At 32.8% G+C, this 25,585-nt stretch overlaps 2 protein-coding genes across 2 annotated transcripts; one reads left to right on the top strand and one right to left on the bottom strand.

Moving 5' to 3' along the window:
• The first annotated feature begins 5,397 nt into the window (after positions 1-5,397).
• On the top strand, positions 5,398-13,203 carry LOC119633446 (serine-rich adhesin for platelets). Its single transcript, XM_038027002.1, has 12 exons — positions 5,398-5,664; positions 7,144-7,913; positions 8,073-8,255; positions 8,362-8,542; positions 8,604-8,817; positions 8,912-9,336; positions 9,398-9,917; positions 9,984-10,193; positions 10,264-10,577; positions 10,646-11,618; positions 11,679-11,768; positions 11,825-13,203. Exons 2-12 carry the CDS (start codon positions 7,645-7,647, stop codon positions 11,947-11,949), a joined length of 3,504 nt encoding a protein of 1,167 aa, XP_037882930.1. The 5' UTR covers positions 5,398-5,664; positions 7,144-7,644; the 3' UTR covers positions 11,950-13,203.
• A 1,979-nt stretch (positions 13,204-15,182) lies between these two features.
• LOC119633958 (cullin-2) lies at positions 15,183-19,774 on the bottom strand. Its single transcript, XM_038027811.1, has 9 exons — positions 19,735-19,774; positions 19,355-19,494; positions 18,607-19,293; positions 17,930-18,545; positions 17,337-17,454; positions 17,163-17,272; positions 16,730-17,098; positions 15,737-15,850; positions 15,183-15,676 (listed from the first exon to the last, which is right to left on the bottom strand). Exons 2-9 carry the CDS (start codon positions 19,471-19,473, stop codon positions 15,545-15,547), a joined length of 2,265 nt encoding a protein of 754 aa, XP_037883739.1. The 5' UTR covers positions 19,474-19,494; positions 19,735-19,774; the 3' UTR covers positions 15,183-15,544.
• Positions 19,775-25,585: the final 5,811 nt, after the last annotated feature.

The raw sequence follows: 25,585 nt of genomic DNA, 5'->3' as shown, positions 1-25,585 counted from the left end.
TACATTTAGCGGATATAACCTAGCACTTACATCCATAAACATTTAGCTTTATATACCTTAATCATTTAGCATTCAGTGGTATGTAAATATATGACGTAAAATACTTATATCATCAAAATAACTATACATGTACTCTAACTACTATTAAAAAAAAAAAAAAAAAGATTTAAATTAAAGGCATACGTATATATACAAATACATAATTACAATTCAGTACATTGCACGCGTATATAAAGTGTGTGAAGCTAAACTAACCTTAATTCGCTAGGTTTGTTTATTATTGTATTATATAATATAATATAATGAAATAATGAATAATAATAATTTACTTTGGGAGAAGAGAGAAAAAATAATATTATTATAAAAAAAGTTAATGCAATAAAAGATATATTATTAAAAGAAATATATATATATATATATATATATATCCGTTGTTATTTTCACTACACTGAGTACTTAGGCAGGACTGCTTCTGCCTACTATTGCAATTAGAAATTCATTTTGATAATGACGAATGGATGGATCGTGATATATCTTCGTAACTGGTTAATCGCGTTTTTCTTGATTCATTAATTTCAAATTCCAACTTTAATTAATTTTTAAAAAAAAAAATGTTTAACTGTAGTTTTTTTAAGTCAATATTTCCAAAAATCGTATGCCATTGACTTTAGTATTGAATTTTCTTTTGAAAATTATTTCGATTCTTCCACTTTTTGAAATCGTACGGCTATCAAAAATACTTATTTCTGGCAAGGGTTGTTTTGAGTCTCTTTTTCCCTTTACGAAGTTATTAAAAATTTTTTTTCAATCAATAACTCAGCTCTTTTTTTTTACCAACTCATCCGCTCTCCTACACTAGCATATTTATGTTTCCTAAATCTGAACGGACGATGTATTGCTTAATTATAAGTATTTATCATATTCAGAATTATTGTCGGGTAGTGCTGTTAAGCAGTGGAACTCGCTAGCATTCAATATTAAAATGATTGCTAATCCTAGAAGATTTAAAATGACTGTAAGAGCCTTCTACAATCCATAATTTAATTTGTATCTATGCTCAACCGTACAATCCAGCTATGGTGTCCATATCTGATATTTTGTTCCCAACTTGATGATCTTACTGGCACATCAATTTATATTTTAATTAATATTATTGTTATATAATTTCATTGTTGTTTATATGTAGTAATTATTGGTACTAAAAGCTAATTAAACTAAGAACATTTTCGGTCGATTTAGCTGATTGTCCAATATGATGCGGGAATCTTAACGAAAAATTTTGTAGGAAATCTAGAACGTGAACTAGTGACGTAAGAAAGACAGAGAACTGATCAGTTGTGACGAATTAAGTCTGGGCAGATGGATGCAACTCCCAGAAGGATTTGAGATGGACCCACGTTGTATTATACCGATCGATTAAGAATCGCTTTTTTCATCGATCTAAGCTTATTTGTCCGTCTGTCTCTTTATATTCTGTTCAACGTACAAATCGCAATTTTTTAAATATTTTGATGAATTTGCCCCAAAAACGAACACCGCCTGATTAAGTTTTAATGTTAGCAATAATAATAGTAAATCTCTTCTCATTAATTTGATTTCTCAATGTCTTCGAGAGAGTGCATGCATTTACATTCGGAAATTGCAGAGAATACTTGGTTTGTGGTTTGCCGAAATGAAATAATGGAATGGAACAAAAACCAAAATTATAATCCAAATAAAGATAGTGTCATATGCTAAAAACATTTCGCTAGCAACATTCACGCAACAAAAATGTTATGTAGTATGAAATAAAAACAAGCTCGATGAGAGGAAGAGAGAGGAAAAAAATGAAAAAAAAAAACGCAATTTTTGTGCGTTATGTTCTACATGTGAGATGTATTGACTGAACTTGCGCGTCGGTGTGCTATCGCTGTGGACTTAGGCTTAGGCTTGTACGTGCGTTGTTTGTGATAAGCAATAGAATGTTCAATTTTTTTTTTTCTGTGTGAATGTGTGTGTTTGGCAATTTATTTATAATCTTGAGGCGAAAACGCTACAATTGCTCGTTTTATCTTCAAGTTCATTCCCAAAACATTTCATTAAGGTTAGGCAAACTGCCAAATATTCATTTTAGTGCTGAGAAGAATGAATGAATATTATTGGCGAGGGATGATCTTAATTCAGAGCATTCAATTCGACTGCCCCGTCAATAAAAAATGCAGTTTGTTGTCGTATGTAAAGCGCAACGTTTGCATGCTAAAACTGCGTGGTATGAAAGAGAACGCCAAAAAATTGACATGAGAGCAATTATTGATTTTTGTACAATGCTTTGTGTAAGCCTACGCACTCGACACTTGTGTAGAATGTATGGGACTCGAACTGTGCGTGGGCATTTGCGCACTTCTACGGAAAAAAAAGATAGTAGAAATACTTGTGCGCTTGTCTGTGCGACTCTTAAAGAGCGTAAGCAATATAATTTTTAAATTTTGACCTCGCCTGAGTGGCCGAGTAGGCAAGAGTCTTGACTAGCAACTCTCAATGGTCGTGGGTTCAAATCTCAAGTGCGGTAGAGTTTTTAATAAAAGACGGAAGCCTTAGATATGCTAGTGATTTGAGACTTTAGTCTTAGAATATATTCTCTGGCTAAATTTATAATAATCACAATAATTTTTGACTTTCCTGCGTTTGGGTACGTACTTTTAGCTTTTTTGGCGTATAGCCCCTGTTTTATAACGAAGATTAAAATATTTCATTAAATTATCGTAATTCTCTTGTATATGTATTTGTTAACAAAAAATTATTATTATTATTGGTTTTCTAATTACTACAATATTATTGTTATAGATAAGTTTCTTGTGTAAAAAAAATGTTATTCTCGAAGAGAAATGAGCTTGCAACTAAGACGTCAAGTTCCATTTTTTTCGTGAAACCTTTCAAATTTTTAAATACATTCAGAGAAGCATTTGAATTGAATAGAACTTAGTGATACCCCAATTTCGAACATTATGAATTACATAGGTATGGTAGCGTGGTTGATACACGCTAATCGAAACGTAGATTTCAGTAAGACGCCTGGCTCTTTCCGGCATGGATTCACTTGTGACGTCTTCTTGCTTAACAATTGTAGATGCGTTAGCAAACCGCTTGGAAGCATTTTTGGCCTGAAGAAAAAAGTGATGATGAAGCAATTGTCGGCTTCTTCCGGGACTGTTTTAGTTTCTTCTTAGTTATGGCCGAATATGTGAGCAAATCAAGCCGATTTGGTGATCTCGTATTCTTCATCAAATTTCAGTTTCCTATCTTCGTTTTTGCGACTGTGACGTTTCACAAAACTTATCTGTCAAATTGACAAACGGCAAATCAAGCGCTAAATGATTTCTCAAACAAAATTAAAAATTGATTGAGTTGATGAAATTTAGTAAATTGGAATTGAATGTAAAGTGAAGCTGAAATAAATGTAAAGACCTCTGTGCAGTTTTTCTTTTTTTTCTTTTAAGCATAAATGCAAAACAAAACTAAGCAAAGCCATGCGCAAGCTCATACAAGTAATTATATTCACTTATTTAGATATGTTTATACTAACGGCAAATACACCCATACACAAGTTCAATTCAATACATTCTACTTTCGCGAATTTATGTTTCGGTGCGTAGTCTTACTCAAACACGTTGCGCAAAAATCGATAAATATGCTCATTTCACTTTTTTTCCGCTCTCTTGCTTTCCTCTCTTTCGTAGTGTTTGCTTATGCCAGATGCTTTAAAATGCACTTTCTAATAATTCTGTTATGGAAATGTTGATAGCGAAATGTTCCAATGTTCTTATGCTTTTCGATGTATGTAATGTATTTGCCAGTTATTTTTTTGTGTATAAGCATTTCCATTTCATTTCAATTTGTTTACCTTTGAAATGTTTCTCTTTAACCCACTCTTATAAAAAAGCAGAGTGATGCAAGGTTGTAAAATTACGTAAATTTTCTATGAAATAGTCAAACAAAAGGGCACAATTTTATAGCAAAATATTCGAAGTATATTTGAACATCATTTGTACTATAGTACAAACATCGTTACATCTAAATTTTAAATGCCAAGTTAAGATGACAAAACAAACATTTACGATTGATATGAATAGAAATCGATTGAATTACATATTATGTCTAGGATTACTTCAAATCTCTGGAATACTCATGTGTCCGAGACTCTGGTTATCTTCTCAAAGAATAACAATTTTTTGTCTTCGAATCCGTTAAATTCAAAAAAGTCAATCAATCTTAGAAATCCTTGTATACTTTTTACTTTTCTACCATGTGTATGTATATTCCTATATTAGAAGTCGAGATACATTTTCTATTCTCTCTACTATGATCTGAGCGAAAAGTATTTATTGCAAACAACAATTAGTTATTTGTGCAACTGACGTATGAAGGTTTTAAGCAATTCGCACTACATTTCTATTTATACACACACACTAATGTGCACATTGTTATTACTAGATTGCATAAAATACGATTTATTTGTTTTCATTTTCATTGTTTTCAGTTTAAGCATGCATTTGCAAAGCATTGAGATATTTGGAACAGGAAATTTGTGTGCGTTTGGCCTCCCACCTTTTCTCCCCGTCATTCATTACTCATTCCAAAAATCACTTCAATCGATTGAGAATTTTGCCTAAAATCAGCAAAATTCTGAAAAGTGCAAATAATTGTTCATCAACGACTTGATGTTACTTTATTATATATACTTTTCGGATATGTTACGGTGCGCCATATGGCGATGTTATAGAATGATGTGTCCTTCTATTTGTACACCTGAGTATGAAAAGACTATTCGCTCTATAGTGATTGTTTTTTACGCTACTCAAAAGTTCAGAAAGGAATACAACTCTACAGCATTTTCTTAGACTTTTTTATATCATGAGATAGAAATTTTAAATTGGAAAATTGGCAGGAGAGTCCAATCAGTTTTTCTTCAAGTTTTTTACTGTTCCAATTCGCGTAAACGGGTTCTCAGGTGCATTTTGATTCGCCTTTACTGGATATTTTTTTTTTTTTTTATTATTTATTAATTAATTAAAAAAATCAAAAGATTCGGTTCAAATTGAATACAATTTCTTTGTTTTTTCTTTTTTTTTTTTTTTTATTAGATAATACATTCGAAAAGTGTATGTACGTTTGTGTGCATATGAGTTCAGAGTTTTTGAGCTGTTTATTGCACATGCGCTTAACTTATATGTTTATATATATATATATATATGTATATATATGTAAAATAATGTTTATACTCCGTATTTCGAAGCAGTGGAGAAGTATGTTAGTTTTTATTTTTCTTTGAAAGTATTAATTTCCTAATCCGTTAAGTTTGCTTAATAATTAATGAAAAAAATTTATAAAAAAAACAAAAAAATATTGAATGAAACGTCGTATTATCATAAGTTATATGTCAGAGTCAAAGAATTATGTGGCTTCAGTTTCTCATGGATAATTGTTAAAGAAACATCATTGAAGACAAAAAAAGGAGGGTGGCTGCCTGGATTGCAGTGGTGGCGTGTTGAGTGATTTTATTATGACTAACATTTTACAAATTATTGTTGTTAGTGCGATTATTTTCACATACTTGGATTTATTGTACATACACCTAACACCCTACTATGTGAAATAGGAACAAAGGGGTGGAATTTACATTCATGTGTAGGTATATACATATATATTGTTTTTCTTGTATTTTTTGCGCTTACTTTCAACACATTCATTAGCAGTTATTCTCGACCATTTACCGCGGCATAAGCTAACACAATTTGAGTAAACATTTATAAACGGTATAGCATAAAGGCCAGCTTCTATTTCTCTCGCCAAGGCAATCATGCAATAAACGTAAATTCGTAATTTATCAGATCCCCGGAACTTTTAGAATCGCCGGTTTTGCTGAAATCGGTTTAATTTAGCGACGGAGAAGCATGTATATGCGCAGAAATATATGTGCATTTAAACGCATTTATATGTTGACATATACCAAGAGAAGATGTTAAGTTAATGTTTGCTTATTGTACGGTATTTAGTGTTTGCGTTGCGCCGTACAATACATCACACATTGTATCTGTCAAAAATTATTGAGCTGAGAGTAGCTCTGACTGCTTAACTATAAAGATATAGTTTTGCATTTTAGTTCATTTCAATTCATTTCAATTCGCCGAATTACATTTTAGTCTAATAATATCATCATCCAAGTGAAGATTGTTGGAAAATGTAATAACGGAAAAAAAAACTTAATTCGTCGCCGTTAAAAGTAGACAGAGTTCTATCGGTGTATGTACGTGTAATAACTTTACGTTATACCCGTTATTTGGAAGTATTGAAATGAAAATTTAAATTATATAATAAAAATAGAATAAAACGAAGAAAAAAAACTCAATTCAACATAAAAAAAAAAAAAGAAAAAAAATTAAAAATTACCCTCCTCCGTAGAACGACGTGTGATATACAAAAGAGACCAGACAAACGACTTACAGTCAGTGATTACTGAAAGAAAAAAAAAAAGTCACTGTTAATACAGGCACACACACACACACACACAAACACGCAAATTTTTTTTTTTCTTTTGCTTGCTACATAATTATCTACCTACATATATATATATATTTTTATATATATGTAACACATCATTGTATATATCAACAATGAAAAGCTGAAAAGAAAAGATTGTCTTGTTGAGTAAATGCTGTAACTGTGAAGTACGAGTGAAAACATGTATGAAAATGAAAGGAAAGCTCCCTAAAAATAAATCTTTTATATATGATGAATCGGATGCCAATGTATGCGTGCAATTCATTAAATGTGTGTGTATATCATCATCATATGAAGATGGAAAATGGGAAACGCACTCTAAATCTATCTTAAGATATATTTATATGCGACAGCCTCCGAAGAAAAGACATCATCATCCACTTTATTTCGTGTCATCCTTAAGAAAGAGGAAACAAAAAAAATAGAAAAATAAAAAAAGATAAACGGAATTGAGTTCGCAGTTTAATATTTCAAATAATATCAAGTAAAAAAAAAAAAAAAAAAAAAAAACATTCAAAACTCTAATAATAATAGTAATAACAATGACGACATAATTAGCAGAATCTTTTCCATCTTTTCCATCTTTTCCATCCAAATTCATTACAGTTGCTAGTCTATACTTGTGCTGGCATAAATGCTGTGGTTGCTGCTGAGATATTCATACCGCAATAGATTGCTCGGTTTGTTTGAGAAGAATTATGAAAAATCGATGCCAGACTCTGTCAACTTTAATACATAACACAAACATTGAATGCGGTGCTGCTCGTTACACTTTCTGTGAATAGATGTGTTCAACAACATTATTAACAACGACAATGACAACTATTGAAAATTTTTTTATATTTTGGTAAAAAAAAACAACAAGAAAAAAAAAAGAGCAAAAGTAACAAAAAAAAAAAAAAAAAAAAAAGAACGCGAAGAAACTAATCATGGAGCATACGGATGCTGAAGAATGAAGGAAATGCTTTTCTGATTTCTAAATCAACATTTTGAATGTAGGAAAGCAAGTATATAGATTGAATAAACCAAACACGAAAGTGACGGGTCGTCAGTTGTTGTCTTTAATTTTAATAAAGACGAACATGTCTTCCGTCTCCATCCTATATAATGGCAAGCATATCCGGAACGGATAGAAAAACAGAAACGACAACAACAACATCAGCAATATTATTGGCAACATCAACATCTTCAACATCAACGTCGTCAACATCATCGACTCAACCTTGTAACTCTTTGGCATTCGATGTTGAAAAGCAAAATTCAAATTCATTGCCATCCCCAGCAACGGAAGTAACAACTGCTGCTATTGCCGCTGCCACTATTCATCATTTTATAGCTGTTGATTCAATTAAGGATTCCAAACGAAAACCACAAATGTATGTACACGTGCAATATTGTCGATTAGATAAATTTTTGTTTTTTTTTTTTTCTCATACATGTAGATAGATCCTCGTGTGTATCTGCATATGTATGAGCTGTCATATGTACATCCTTTTTCATATGTATGTTATATGTGCCTATTTGTGTATTCATAGGGAAATCGAGGAGGAGGAATTGTTGGATGCGGTAACATTTCCGGTTGATGAAATACCCGAACCCATTAAAGTATTGGACGACATTATCTCAGCATTCGAGGATACATCATCGAGACCACAATTGCAAAGCAGCGGAGAGAATCAATCGGAAGATGATGGTTATATGAGCTTAAGCCGTAAAAAGTAAGTGTTTTGACAATTCAACTCATCTTTCAGTCGCAATCGTAAACTCAAATTTTTGCAAAAAAAAAAAAACAAAAAAAAAATCGTACGCAACTAAACCGTGTAGCAAACGGAATTCTGAAGAGATGTCACAGGCGAGCTCAAATTGTATTGCATTGGCGACGCGCAATGAGAGTTTTGAAGCCGATGCTAACGAATTAAATGGCAATTGTAAGAAACTTGATCTGCGTACAATCACAACAATAAATGTTCACTTAAATCCAAGCGATTTAGTGCAAACAACGTTGGTAAAGAAGCAAACAAATAATAATTAAATTTTTTAAATAATTTTACTTTTTACTTTTGAAGCCTAAAGCCCGCACGATGATGGCCGCAAGCAGCAGTAGCAATAACTCGAATTATTCAAGTCTGCCCTGTTGCGGACAGCGGACGACAGCAATGGTGTCAGTGGGCGAAAATAAAACACGCGTTGGCAGCTGCAATGGTGAGAAGAATGCTCTTGGCATTGATATCAGTGCTGTGCATAAGGCTGTACTCAGAGGTAGTGTAGCTAAGTTGCCAGGTAAGCTACATAAATGGAAATAAACATATATACATATACGTACTTACGTGCATACTATCATTTGCTATTTACATATATATATATATATGTGTAGAGCCAATGCTAAACGAGCATCCGATTACTATTTATCCCGGACGATGCTCTCCAGCTAAAGACAATGGCAGTGGAGGACCTGGCAATCGTCCTAAAAGACTTTTAGCTTCGGTGGAGAAACATAAAGAAGTCTGCCACATTTTAAATCCTAATTCAACATCGATTTCCTCGTCTTCTTCGTCCAGTTCCCCCGCAACCAGTGATCCAACGTCAGATAATCGAAAAACTCAATCATCTTCATCCCAAAACACATTGGATAAATCTTTTCATAATAGCAGCGAAGAAGAAGAACTTTCGGAAGATTCTGTCGATGGTATAACGGTGTCATCTGAGTCCACGCAACTCACCCCAAGCGGCATAGCATGGGAAATACATTTTAAAAATTTCAAAAAGAAGGCCAAGCAACTTAAACAAGAACCGTACATTGTAGGTTAAAAATGAGTAGTTAGTAATTTCTAAAGTCTTTTACATATTTTCACTTTCATAGAAACCAACAGTTAAGGGTAAACAGGGTCTCTCAAGGCTTGAGAAGAGTTCAAGAAAAACATGCAACGATTCTCATATAACCATGCAAATGTCGCAATCAACTGAGGAGGAATTTCGTAACTTTGAAGAAAATGCAGAAATTCTTAATTCGTGTGTGTATAGACATTCCAGCATGTTGGGGAAAGGAACGTTTATTATAAGACGCGGTTCCGCGAAGAAATTGCCCAAAGCCATGGATATTTTCTGTGATTATGCTGTTGAAAAACCTGGCTTGAGTGAAAGCGAACCGGACGCCGATTCCGAGTCAGAACATGCACTATATTCACCACATATAGCAAATTTGGAAACTACGAAAAACCTAGACATTAAAGAACCAACTGATCGCCACAGTTTAGGTGGAGTGAAGCCAATGACTTCGCCACGTGATCGACTATCACTTAACATCGAGCCGCAACACCATCAAAATTCCTTAAAAACGGATTACTCACCAGTGCAATATCCCAATAAGGAAACAACTGGAGGTAGATTTTAATTCTCACAAAATAATATGTTGGAATATTTTTAGTTGGATTTTTTTTCAATTGCAGAACTAACCAAAGCTGTCAAAAAGTGTAGCATAAAGTCTTTGGAAGATTTATTGAGCACGGAACTCCTAAATGATATGAAAATTAGTCCAACTCAAGAAGAGTCATCTGTAGGCTTTGATTTGCAGCCGAAACTTACGCAAGCAGAAGCCTCAAGTCTTTACGTGTATAAGAGTGCGACTAGCGGTAATTCTGCAGGAAATGATTATAACGGTATAAATGGGCGGCTAAATATGACGCTATCATCATTGTAATAATGATTTTTTTTTTCTTAATAACGCAGAATTGCGTTCTTCAAACACAACCACTCCTCGTACCGATTTAGCTCCTACACTGGAAGAAGATGAAGAGCAATTAAGTGATATGAGTTACAGCTGTGGTCCTTTGAAACAAATCGAAAGCAATATAAGCGCTTTATTGCGTGGAGAGATGGCAGTAATTCGTATGGCTGATCTTATTAATCAACCTCCATCAAAACGTCCTTTAGAATTTCGTCCTGGGGTACACAAGTCTGAAAGTGCTAAGGAGATGTTGCTCTCCCAGAATGCATTTGGTCCATTGCCACCTTCACCGCCCTCTTCCAATCCGGATATCTTTGTAAGTTCGCTTGTAGACAATGTTTTCTTGTTTGTTTGCTGTTTCTAGACAATGTTTTTTTTTGTTAGGATTACGATGATTTACCTTTACCTCCTTCACCTGGAGACGATTCCTCAGAAAATGATGACATCAAATCACCGATGACGCCTTATATAAAGACTACAGCAGCAGAGGTGCACACACGATCAATGTCGCGCGAAGAACTGCGCCAGCCAAGCACAAAAGAACGAGAAAAAGCTAAACCTGTTCATCGTCATATGTCCGATGAATTACCATTACCGCCACCACCTACTACATTCGAAAACCTGCCACCAGCGGTGCCTCCGCATCGTAGCGCACATTCTACTAATACCATGAAATCTTGGTCTATTGATTCCAATTATAGAAGAAAATCGCCTCGAGTAATGGGCTATGGTAGTGGTGTAACCACTCCGACAAGTTCTCATGGCCCCACGTACGAAGGAAGTGGTGGTGGCGGCTATGGTACTCGTCGTTACGTCTCTTATGGAACCAAAAGAAGTTTAAAGCAATCGCCGCGAGAAGAGCATCGCTTACAAACGTCGTGTAGTCTACCCGAAACTCCCATATTTGCCAGAGGCTGTGACATACCGCGGACGCCGTACAGGCGAACGCCAAACGAAATGACTCCCATCGGTTCTCGTACAGCTCCCAGATCAAACACTTCAAATAACATAAATATGGGCAACTCCATATTGGGAATATCAGGTGGTAATACGTATGGTGGCGCCATGTGCCGCCAACGTTCTATAAATCATGCTTTGGCCTCGAACGAAATGCTACGACTTTCGGGAGCACCGCAAAGGGGATGGTATCCAAAACAGCGTTCTTTGCGTCCAGCTTCTACAGAAAACATCGATCGAATTAATACAGTACGTGTATGGGATGGGGCAGCTGCCATGTGTGGCACGGGACCTTCGCGGAAACCGCTTACATTACCTCCTAACCTAACACCATCCTTCTTAAATCAATCTCCGCGAGAAGCATTACGCCGTGTTACCAGTTTACTGATAACCAAGAAAAGTAAGTAGCGAACAACAAAAACGGCATTTTCCGAAGCTAAACATGTTTTCAAAATTTTAGAATCCTCCAAAGAAAAACGTAATAAGTCCGTTTATAGTGCAGATCATGCATTAGATGTAACAACTTCGCATTATCAGGATATAGATAAAGGTATGTATAGCGAATAACATTCAAGAGCTATTAATAATCACGTGCTGCATTTTCAGTGAATACACCAAAGCCAAAGGCAGATTCTAAGCGATCCCAAAACTCTAGCAATGAAAAACCGAAGAAAAAAGGCATTTTCAAGACTTTATGGAAACGTACGAAACATTTTTCGTTGGACCAGTAATAGAATATAATATTTTTCTATAGACTTGAAATTTATTCAGTAGAACGCGTCCTCCTTCAATTATAACTAAACGCGATGCATGATTTCATATGGTATAAGGATTCCAACAGCACTTATAAAAAAATACTATAAAAACTACATACATACATATACACAAATTTCTTGCACAAAGGAAGAAATCTTTAAGACTGAATCTTTTAGCGAAATTTCTTTTCAGCTATACAGTTACATACAAGAAGAAGAAGAAGAAGAAGACGAAGAAGAAGAAACCCTTATTGAAACATCCTATAGACAACAAAAAATCTAAATTTATTCGTACTCTGAAGAAACTAAAAACCGAGACATTTTATTTATTTAGAGAAGCATAAAACAAAAACAAGAAAAAGACAAAAAAAAAATTTTTTTTTTTTTGTAACAAATATCTTAAACGTCCTCCCATTTCAAATGGCTAAGTAACCTTTCATTTCGTTATGACATTCTATACAACAAGGACTTATTTAAGGTCTATTAACCGGTCAAAACAACTTGTTATTTACATATGATTATGCCTTTACTATATTTATTATATGTCCTAAGCGAAAAATTTACGTTTTTTAATAATGATAAAGAAAACTTTGATAGCGATACACACAACAAACTCTCGTATTGACATGAAGATCAATCGTTTCCATAGTGCACTTTTTATAATAAATAATAAAAAAAAAAAAAAAAAAAAAAAGAAATCGTATTTAGCGTAGCTCGAATCTTTGCTCATCATCATACCTATCCATAAAGTCGACGATGGAAAGTAATCGTAAAAACTTTTTTTGAAAAAGTGTCGGTCATCCCAAGATCTAGTTTACACGACTATTTGATTTGAAATCATAGCCGCACGATTTAGTTGCAAATTCCATAAAAGAGAGTCTCAGCATCCGATTTACAAAATTTTAAAAAATTTTGCATTTTATGAATTTTATTCAAATTTGTACATTGACATTGATCGGCCGTCTATTCGATCGATGTTAGTGGATATAGCATGTAGAATATTTATTTGTAAGAATTTCTCGTTAAGAAGAAGAAAGCAATGTTACATTTATCTACATTCAAAATTTTTCTATTCTCGCCGTAAGAAATGTTTCAGTTTAGTTTCAAAAACAAGTAAAAAGACTATAGTGGGGCATGACCCATGATTAAATGCTCTACAGTTAACATATATGAACTTTGCAAAATAAGGTGTTATATCGGAAGTGGTCGAAAAAGTTGTCCGTTCGGAACCATATTAAAAAAAAAAAAAAAGTTTGTTCATGGACCAAAATACATTAGTGTACCAACTTTCATCGAAATATCTCGAAAATTCCGAACTATAGAAAAAAAAATTCAAGACTGGCCGACGGACAGACAAACTTAAACTGATAAATTGATCGACTTAATAAAAGATGGGTTTAGCCCAAGTCCTTTTGGGTGTTGCGTACATTCGCACAAACTTAATATACTCTTGCACTACAAGAAAAGGATTCGTGTATATACTAAAATTTCATCTAGAAATCTTCTTAAATTCTACTTTTTTACTGCTGTCATGTTAAGATCAAAACTTAACTGAGTTAATCCTCAAATTCAAGATTTGAAAATTGCAAAGAGGATCCACATAGATTGTTAGTCTATAATATTAGAAGTGTTGTATTATGTTTCCTTTTCGTATTCCTTTTCGAAAGGCTAATCGAGCTTTTTTCGAACTGTTCAGTTTTATGTGAAAAAGATATTGGCTCTACACTTAACATATTCGAGAAATGTTCACGTCTTTTAAATCGAGGCTTAAATAATCATAAAGCTAACTCAGGTGCCATATATATTATCCAAGTGAAAAATTGCCAATGGAATGGAACATTTTTTTTTGGTTATTGAAGTACTTTCCATAAAGGAAGAATGAAAGCAAGTAAGTGGTGGGTATTAAAGATTTGATCTACGTTGAATTGTTTAAGAGAACAATGAAAAAAAAAAAAAAATGAAATGAAAACTAAATGAAAAGCAAACTAGTCGAAGATGATGATAGAAAAAGCATATTAACACATTTAAAGAAGAAAAAAAAGTAATAATAAATAATAAAACTTCAATTTTAAGATAACTTATTAACAAATAAACACAAGCTGTTGTAAGATACCTCAGTAAGAGACGGAATGATAATAAGTAAAGAATCCAATATGCATTTATTTATAAAATGGTAACCTTTTGAAGCGATCGTAATTAATATTGTCTCTGACTGAAAAGCGAAATTTAGAAACAAAAAAAAAAAAAAAAACCAAGAAAAAAAAAATTCTCGTTAAGCTTTAGAATAATGTTTAGTAGCAGTAGCACGACGAATAACGATAACATCATACTACAGTCCTTTTTCACTTTCACGTAATACCCAGTACAAGTTTAATATAGGCAAACACACATAAACCACTCGAACATGTTTAAACTATTTTACAATATTCACGCGCACCAACAACAACTCTTCGAAAATATTCATTTCTCAATTTTACAAACACTTAAGAAAAATTAAGGAATTTACTAGCAAAGCATTAGCAAAGAATAAAAATTGTATAAAAATATTAAATTATTTAAGAACGTATTCTGTATTTTATTTTTTCTTCTTAATTATTTCGAAAAGCAATTGCATAACACGTTTATTTATTCATTTTTTTTTTTTTTAAGAAATTAGTTTTCTAAAATAAATAATTAATTAAACTAGTGCCATCGTAATTCGTAAAAAAAAAAAATAATAATAAAAAAATATTTATACTAACGCGTACATATTTGCGAGTATATTTTTTAAAATCATTATTGATAATCACTGATGTAGAAATTGAAACTCAAATTACACATGCAATACATAAAAACATAAGGTCACACATTCACTAAAAAAAAAAAAAAAAAAAAAAAAAAAAAATAAAATTTTGTTATAAAGAAATATATTGTAACCATTAAGTTTTGTGCAATTTTTCCAGTTTTTTATAAATTAAATGAAAAGAAGTAAAAATGCAGGTTCGAGAAAAAAAGAAAGATTTAATAATCACTTATATTTGAATATTATTAAATAAACTTGCAAACGTACTTACATACGTAATGTTGAAATGAAGAATAATTTTGAAAATGATTCAAAATGAACGAAGTATTAATAAAAATAAATAAAAAAAAAACACGTTTGTATACTTAAAAAGGTTTTTTTTTTTTTCTTTATTTGTTTTCGATTTGAACTATGATGAAGTGTTATTCATTGTATTTTTGTCGCATGTGTGTGTCAGTGTATGTATGTATGTTTGTTGCGGGATCGTGAAATAGCTATTGACAAATTCACCTAAATTAAAATTATATACTTATAACTGAAAAATTTATAGTAAAACATAAAGTAGAGACAAAAATAAAAATATGTTTCGCAGACACATACGAAGACGATAACAAATGAGAAAATTTTGAGTTCAATTTTATGAATATATATTTGCAGAGACAGGCGCTGTTGCTATTATTGCTGTTTGCATGTTTCTTATTTCTTGAGTTATTAGTTTAAGGTATACGCTCTTGTGTGTTTCGTGTATTTGTAAGAAAATTCTTCTTAGGTATGAAATATTTTCCCGCTTTAAGCCACGTAACTGTACTCATCACCCGAATTCGGTGTACGTTCTATGTACTGTTTATCAATTAACGACTCGATGCATTTTTTGATAATTGTTATGCTAGGCGTAAAGCTGACATTCGTTTGTGATAGTATCTGCAATAAAAATCAATTTAAATATATAAGCGTTTCAAATGACTAAACTCTTCCATTCACCTCTTGTATTAATGCATTGTGTTTAAGGACCTTACGCAATTTCATGATACGGACGATAGCGGCCTGTAAATAAAGTTTGCGATCTTCATCTACGGCGTTGATTGTGTGTTCAACCTAAAGGAGTGCATAAAAAAGAAAAGAAGTCATATTGAAACTAAACCGCTCATACGTTATAGATGTTGCTTTACATTTCAAAATTAGAGAATATTTCCCTAAATATACCAAAATATTATATAAATGTCCCTTACTAGGTAAGCGCAACAATTCTATTCCTTAACTAAGACATAATATTCGCGCTAATATATTCACATGAAAAAAAATCGAAATACATAGGCCATTATTGCAACATAGCTTACACGTGTCAACACAACAAAATCTAGCAACATGGTAGCATAAAACATATATACATATGCATATACATTATGGCAATAAAATAATAGTTTTCAAATTTCTTTCGTCAATTATGGGCAACTAAGTGAATCGACGTTAGTGATTTTTAAGATTTATCTGGAGAGATTGAAACGAAGGTGTTTAAAGACATTTCTGTATATCCTACATAACTTGTGTTTGAATGTGGATGTACGGAAGGACTTGAGAATTCTAAATCAACTGCTGAGTCATTTCTGAATCATCTGGGCTTGCCTGCCCGCCTTGTTATCTTGTATATAATCGACAGGTCGCCTTTTTTAAGGTGTTTTGATGCATCATGTTTTAAACCAAAGATGGAGGTCATTTAAAATAAAATAGTTCGAATCGCACCAATTTTTCGAACACTTTCCACATAATACTTCGATCTAAAAAAGCATTATGTAAGTAACTGTAAGGTAGTGCATGCGAGACTCTGTCCCACTATAGTGTTTTCCCTTGTTTTATCAAAATTTGCTAGATTGCATTCATGCCTAAGTAGGTGATAATAGCAGACTAAAGATTAACCATTACTTCCTTCCTTTCTGCAAACATCACGAATATCGTCCTCCACTGACATTCTCTTACCTCTTGAGGGGTTTCTTTCTGCAAAGCTGACGTTATTTTGAATTTAGTTCTTTTATTAGAGTAATCCAAATTTAATACGATTTTTGTATTATCCTCCAAATTCTCACTGCCCGCTATTAAAAGTTTCGATTCCAAAAGTGATTGCATATGTTTTTGAAATGTCTCTGTATTTAATTGCAGAGTAGTTTGAATATCTTTACAGGTCATAGAATCAGATAGTTCGAAGAGCAGCAGCATCGCCATCTGATATGTTTGCATTGTCACAATATAGGTTTTCTTTAGATAACCTAATTTCAATTCGCCGTGACACATATGGTGCAACCATGTTAATTTGCGACCGCTAAACGAATTATGGTAGAAAGTCTCAAACTATTAAGAAATAAAGATTTGTTATGATTTTTAAATTCAAACAAGCGATGCAACTTAACGTTACCATACGAATAGCCTTTTCGAACTCTTGAGGCACTGCAAATGTTATAACAGTCTGAGTGGGTCCCAACGGCCAAGCTCCAGCTTGTAAAACTTTGATGGATAAATTTATGCCTACAATAAAATTTGTAAATTTATTTTTTCCCGCATAGTTATGTGTTTAATATGGTGCACATACCTAAATCTATATTTTCTTGTTTCAAATAATTATTGAACTTATTATTTAAATCGGCAGACAAAGAAATATCGGTGAACATGCGATGTAACTTGTTTGTAAATTCGTAACCACATGCTTGCTGGAATTAAATAAATTAAACTTTAGAAATTGGTTTTGCTTAATTCAATAAAAGAAACTCTTAGAGTAATTGAGCAAAATTTCCCGACGCCGCCAAATATTTATGCAATAAAATTATATTCTCATAGCACATCGTCAACAACTTCGGTCTTTCAATGTTTTAAAACTTTAATTGACTTGTTTCTTACTTATTTTTTGGATACATAAAGTTACTCTCTTAGACTGAATATGTTTTGTTCCTTTGAAATGGGAAGTGATTCTAGCAAATACAAACTAAACTTTTGTCTGAAGAAAGTAAGATGGCTTCGTAGCGACTGCAAAGAAGTAATGTATTTAATGAGATGCTTGTCATTATTCTCTATCTGATCTTATTTCGTGCTCCTATCCCCTCTTCTTCCCAATAATTGCAAGTTAAACTGCTTAGTCGTTGCCAATGATGTGCTTAAGGTATCACTTTATATTGGTTTTCAACTAACCTTTAAACGATTGATCATGGCCTCTTCAGCATCCATACTCTGCGATTGCTCATGGATCAGGCGTTTGGCTAATAATCGACTATAGAATTTTTGATAGACATCCTTATCTTCGATGTATTTGAAAATTGTTATATTATTAGTGAGCTTTTGATCGATTTCGGATTCGGAGGTCTTTGATTTTTTGAGCAGAGTATCACAGTACTTGGCCACATATTCGGCACTTCGGCAGGGTTGTTTGTCACTAGGTCTTCTGTTAATAACGCTGGCGCATGCTTTATCCAGAGCACTCAAAAACAACGGATCGCTTTCAAATACCTCTGCGATCAGCTGGGTGTACTTCTTATGAACTTTAAGCATGTCTTCGACAAATTGTATATGAATACTTTCACCCTTGAGTGTAGATATAGTTTCGAGACCTTCGTTTTTAATATGGTCCAAAAAGGTCTGTATTAGCATGATTTTCAAATGATCGGGTATGGGTTTGAGTATTATGTACATATTGCGAAGGTCTTTCCGATTCTCCTGAGCAACCATTTGCTTACATTCCGAATATAAGAAATCTAATCTTTCATTGATAAATTTTTCTTCACATTGTTTCAAAAGTTTCGGTATCGAACTGCAATTGAAATAATACTTATGTTTGAGAGGTTTTCATTATTTCTATTATTTACATTTACCTGGAGTGTAAAAATTTTTGAGCCCTCCTGTTCTCATCATCTAAGATTTTGATGACTTTTTCCATATATTCACTGACAGTGCATCGCTGTAAAAGAGCTGTGGCTTCGGTGGCATAATATTCCCCGCTCGCCAAAAGTAAAGGGCATTCGAACAGCCATTGATAGATTTTGAGTGAACCAGTCTTATTATAAGCCTGCACCTCCACAAAACTATGCATCACTCCGCTGATGATTCGAACGCGTTCTTCGTCTAGTCCTGGATGACCCATACGATCCGCTTTAATGCCCTCCAAAATATATTTTACCAAATCGAAACTTAACGATTCAATCATTCTCGTACGCCAAATGTCAAGCCCTAGCTCCCCGATTTCCATTTGCTCATAAGTTTCGGTTGTTAAATTACCGTAAACAACGTCGGCATCAGATATTTTTTGTTTTTTGATATGCTGCTGGTTGAGGTAGGAGTAAAGATTGTGCAAATAGTTAATGCCTTTACTGTATTCAGACCAAGCATCATAGTAACGTTTCAGCAGGTCCGGCTGTTCCCCATCATTCGAATTTATTCCTGGCGGATTCACTCGCGTGTGCAGCATAGTTTCTACATGTTGTTTCAAAAATTGCTTTGTCTCTTCGTAAAGCAAGTCCGCGAACGGCTCCGGATGAGCCACGCATAAATTGTAAACATTGCTACCAATGTAATCATTATTAGTTTTTAGGATAACATACACAGCACATATAATGCACTCACCTAAAACTTGAGTTCCACACATTTTTCTCCACTTTATCCAATTTAATAACAGCCTCTGCAGTATTTCGCAAATCAGACCAAATCTCATTAAAATTTACTTTTTTCGGTTTTAACGACATACTTTGTTATTCCTTGTTCAACTGAAATAGGAAACAGATAAGAACAATAAAGCACAACATGAACAACGAAAATTAAATAAACATTAACGCAATAATCATTTGACGGCCTCTCCGTATTCCCAGAGATTAAGAGAAATATTTGCTTCTAAGAAAACTCTTGTGACGCAGCATTTCGCAGCATTTGCAACATAATAAGATCAATCGATTCACTCAATTAGGTTTTTCACGGAACTCATATCCGACGTCTTTGCTTAGACTTACTTTTGTATTTTTCTCCTTACTTGATAAGTTATAATAATAATTATAAAAAAAAAAATTTTTACGCAAACACTAAAAATTATCTTTTTGCAAAAAATTTTCTCGTTGAATTTATTTCGTTTATTACAAATGTCATTTTGCTGTCACAAATTATAAAAGACGACAAACGAACGAGATGTGCTATCGATATATTTTATCGTTATTTGAAAACTAATTAAATTTTTCTTATTTACATAAATGCAGGACGACTATTTACCTCTCTTTATCTTTTTTTTTACACATCTCAGCGAATTGTTGCTTTGCTAAATAACAGAAGAAGAGGAAGGGCACCTCTTAGATAGGATTTCCGTGGACGAAAGCGAAAGTTAATACTCGTATTTGTTTGCTTTAGTTACGACCGTCATTATTGTTTTGCCGCTTTCTTTTGCACTGAACGAATAAACGTTAAAGAAAATAATAAGTTTCAAAATTTTTTTATTTGGTCGACACAAAATGAAAGAGATTTCCAAAAATTCACGAGTAAGAAACACACGTGAAATTCACAGCTCTGCTCTGAGGGCTTTACAACTAAAGAATATTTATATTATTTTGTGGAAATATCTAAGTTAATTATTCCTTTACGGAGATTTTTAAAAAAATATTTGTCATTTTCGTGGTGCGTGTACTCTATTGACTCAAAATAACGACTAAATCTAAAAAACTACTTGAAAATCACGTTATGTTACTTTCATTTTTGCGGTAGCATGACATAATTCTTGATAGTTCGTAACAGACGCTTATCTTGGACTTTTTGGCGCATTACTCGGGCATGTGCGAAGTTGCTGTTTTTGATATAGCTTCACATTTCGTTTGCTTAGCTTGGTTTGTTAACTTAGTTTGAGCTAACTAGTACATACATTTAGTTCTGTTTTCCAATATACAAATGTATATACACGTATATATGAATTTAGTTTTGTTTTTCAATATACATGTATATGAAATAGAAATAATAAATACAACTGCCATTACTTTAATAAATAAAATTTGTATTGTTTGTCTTAAATCATGCGAAATTCTCAAGACTGTTTTTAAACGTCCACGGCCATAATCAGAATTCAGTTGAACCAATTCTGCTATAAGCCTCGATAACATATTTTCAACATTTGCTCAACAAGAAGAAAAAAAAACTACAGTTTCAAAAACAAGTGAAAAAGTTTCAAAACCTATTATCACATATTTGAAAGTTGAGACATTTTTATTATTCATGTATATAAACATGTATACAATTGCATAGTCTGGGATATTTACGAATATAAAAACATATGAAATAGTTTGCATGTCGAAGATATTTATGGTAGAGGGTATTTATGAATATATTCAAATGCCAAATCTCACGGTTGCGAAACAAATAAGACCAAACCACCAATATAAATAAACAATGTTAATAAATTATTTATTTTTATTATTTTAAATTTCTTTTACAGTATTGTTACAAAACACGTAGATATACTCTTTGTTCAGCTAATCCACTTAATTAGGAAGTGTCCTTAGAAACTCCAACCTTACAATGAATATTCTTTGTTTAGCTACTCACCTTAATTAGGAAGTGTCCTTAGAAACTCCAATGTTACAATGAGCATAGTACAAACATATGTGAAGCTTGACTTGCGAAGTTACGAAACAGATGAGTTCGAATGAGATAGAAGATTAGTCGGCTACTTTAGCCAGAAGAAAACAGATGAAGGAGGAATGATGGTTAGCAAACCTCTTGAGATGTCAGATTTCGAATAAAACCTGGAAATAAGCTTTTTTCACATTGGAAAGTGTTTATGTGTAGGTGAATTCTAACATCATAAATGAAGTAAAGTTTATCATTGTAATGTGGTCTGCAAGCAGGTCGATGGCTATAAAATTTATAAAGCTTTTGTAGTTCAATGCATCTTTGTTCTAATCCTGACTCCTTCTCTTGGTTGAGCAGTCACAAAAATATATATTTCTTAAGTCTCGAATTGCCTGCTAAGTATTTTCCGAAGTGGAATTAGGTGTATTTTACGGTCTTATAGATGGCGCCCGGAATGGGATTCAATGAAACAAGTAAGCAAGCAAAACATGCGGGAATGCGGGCTGTTTTGAATGGTGGTAACGGCGAATCCTATAGGAAATGCCGAGTCGATGATATAATTGGGTTATCAATGAAAACGGCCCTTAGAACCGTTTGATTATAAGGTTGGTTCTCTTGGTGGCCGAAGGAAAAAGAGAAAGAAATTTTAAGTGTTTTGCAAAGAAAAAAGGTTCACTGTACGCAATCCCTATTAATCAAAATAAATCATCGCACGTAACATATAATATATATTACATTAAGATAATGCACGCACGGACGTACATAAGAAAAACAAACGTATTAACAAGCGAACACGAGACGCAAAATGGAATACGTGTAAAACGTGAAAAAGAAGAACCACCACCAAATAGAAAGATCGTATATACAACATGGGAAATAAAAATTTGCTACTTTTTCAATTCTATTGCAATAATTCATCAAAATTTTAAATGAAAGACAAAAAAACTCACGCACTCTTGTTCTTATCACAGTCTATATATAATTTAATTTGTTTACTTTGGATGTTTGTTTTTGGACAATATACGTTCTTTTATTAGGACAACAATCATAAAAGGCTTCGTGACCTCATTTACAATTCACACACATCGAAATTTATTTGTAGACATGTATTTATTAGTTTTATGCGTTTCATTGCAATGCGCGCGGGAATTTGATGAAGCCATACTTTCGATTTTCTGTTTTCTTTCACTTTGTTTTTAGTTTCCTTTCGATGCTCGCATCCCACAATAGTTCTAAAGAGTATTGTGTGTTCGCGCTTGACAGAGTCATGTCGACTCAATAATGCAAATGTACTCGTGTTGTTTTGCTCTCTCGAATCAGCATGTATATATGCATTTCTTTCAACAATAGAAAAAGGTAAAAAAATTAAGAACTTAATAATAAGATCTAAGAAGAAGCTCTTATGGAGGTAAATGTTGGCGTTACTACTATTAGCTACTAATATTTTTATATTATCTTTGTATACTATGTTCTATTCTATAATTTGCTATGCTAGCCCGTGTTCGCTGTTTGCATCGATCAAAGCAGAGACATATCGGAGCATTTCGCTTTACTTGCAAATAGTCTAGTTTACGTTAATTGTACGTAGTATCTCTCCTGCTTATACGTATATGCATATGTATACTGTAGTTGTTGTGTAAAGAAGCATGCATATGCATCATTATTCATTCGTCTTTCAACCGTCAAACATATCGGATGTTTCAATAAACGAAATGTTATCGTTAATTACACTTGCAAATAAATTCAGTCAAAAATTCAAGCGACTTATAAATTCGTGTTTTGATCTCCTTTTTGGTTTTGCAAGTTAATAGCAGCAAATATTAATGCAAAAAAGCTTGCATTATACGCACATACACACGTGTTTTATAATAGTTCCGTTTAAGACTCAATAATGTAAAAGTACTCATCCCGCTTAGCTGTCTAGAATGTGGGTGTATTTCATTTAACAAGAGAAAAAGGAATAAAAACAAGAACTTCACAATAAGGCCAGCACAAGTTGATATGGAAGCAAGTATTGACAAAGAAAGATACACTGACCAGTTAAAGTGAGAGAGAGATATTTGACAAAAGCAAATCTGAGATTAAAATTCAAATTTTGCGAGCGTTTCTGACCATACGATAAAAGGTTTACTTAGCTCCACTTAACTGCTGCCTATTTAGGATAACTATGCAATGACTTGGACTTTCACTAAAGCATAGTTTCGAGATATTCCGCAACCGTAGTCTATTGGATTTTCAATCAACCTTAATGATAAAAGAAAAAAGCTGCAATTATAGTGATTATAATTTTTTATATTTTTTTTTATTATTTATATTATTAAGATCAGCTTTCTAGAAAGCGTGATCTGAATATTTGCTTACTGACTTTTTTTTGTTTTTTCATTTTGGTTAGTCTATGAATTTTTCTAAAATGTAGACTTGATTTCTCTTCGAGAGCTTTTTCTATTTTCTCTATAATTCAATGTTTAATTGATTAATGCGAATACATATGTTTTACATTTTTAAAGAGGATAAAAATAATAAATATTTTATATTTTTTATTTGTGTTCAGTAGGATGAAAAATAAATGTTTAAATGTTCGTAAGCGCGCATACGCGTCACAGTATATAAAAATAATTTTCTTTTCTTTTCTTTTGAGAGATTAAAAAAAGGCTATGGCGAGCCTATTAAGCTAATGAGCCGACTGCTTAAGGAAAGGAAAAAACGGGCTTTTCTTTTTTTGCTTCTTTATTCCTCCATGCACAATCCAGCGTTGCAGGATCCTCATCAAAAAAGGCTTTTGTGAATTTTTCTCCTTGAAAATAAATTGGAGATCGAAATTGTAAAAGCCCACTTGCTTAGGTTTGATTTATACATAAGTCAAAGAGTAGTTTTGTAGAAAGGCGAATTTCGAATTATTGTCTTTTGCAGGCGGAAGGCGGTGAAAAAACTACGCCCGTGATGAAGAGATTTTCAAATTTATCTAACCATGTCCTTGTGTCGAAGAATCATTAATCCAAAAATTCCAGTACCCATATGAAAATTGAATAATGCTAAATACTGCGATAAACGATTTTCATAATTCTCGTTCCAAATTAATCAAAAGATTTGCCTTGGAATTTGACAGATGTTTACGATCAAGTTAAACCGGCAATAATCAAGCTCACAATGGTTAGTACAATTTTCATACATGAGATTTGGTTGTAATTTTTTGAAAGAAGAATCAAAAACTTGTTAATGTCAACGTTATCTGATGTCATTAAACAAAAAATTAGAAAAAAAAAACGAAATTTGATAACGCATATTACAATATTTGTCACAAGGTTCGATCAGATGTTTAGCATCTGGCATCAATGTATCAAATAGTAATAGATGTGATCCTTTCATTAGCTTAGGTGGTCCTCGCTTAATGCGGTGGTTGTTTAGAGCGGTTTCGATACAACAAGATACAAAATGTGCAAATATTATATAACACAGTTTCGATACAGAACGATTTCGAAAAGTCGTATATTTGTTGAGAAGTTTCAAAAATTCAAATTGATTATGTGATCATAATATTGAGTGGACGAGTAGACAAAGAGTTTGTATTAAGAACTCAATGATTGTGGGCTGAAATCTCACAGTGCGGTAAAGTTTTCAATAGAACGGACAGCCTAAGATGCCGGTGCTTCAAGACTTTAGTCTTAGAATTTATTTGTCTGGCTAAATTCATTATAATAATAACCTATACCTATATGTATATCACACCTTTATATATACCTTGAAGTTAATTTACTTTTTCATTTACATCTTCATTTGGAGAAATTTCATTTAAAAATTTATATCACAATATATTAGACTCTAAAACTTCAAGGCGTCTTATAACACGGTTTCGATACAACACGGTACACATTTGTTTGAATTATGTTATATGTAAGCTTAAATTATGTTTCATATAACCCTGTTGAGCGGAGGATACCTGTAAATACAAATATTCATTGAAAATTCGCGGGAAAGTTATGAGAACAAAGTTACTGTGACACTTAACTCCACTTGAATGTATTTCGATAAACAGAATAAATATATTAAATATATTTATTATGCGTGCTTTTATAGGGGATATTCCAAATAGAGAAGGATGTCTTCAAATTCCTGTTCTTTTAAAGGCGAATCACTAATGTCTTTGGTTTGTATATTGTTTTGCGGTAAAAATATTCTTATCATCGTCGCTTAAGGACATTCATTGATAAGGAGAATTCTTCCTTATAGTATAAATTATATTAAAGTTAAAATTAA

Source organism: Glossina fuscipes, unplaced genomic scaffold, assembly GCF_014805625.2.
Source record: "Glossina fuscipes isolate IAEA_lab_2018 unplaced genomic scaffold, Yale_Gfus_2 2, whole genome shotgun sequence".
NCBI classification, from domain to species: Eukaryota; Metazoa; Arthropoda; class Insecta; order Diptera; family Glossinidae; genus Glossina; species Glossina fuscipes.
Note: the sequence above shows the minus strand (reverse complement) of the source record. Positions and strands in the feature narration are given on the sequence as shown.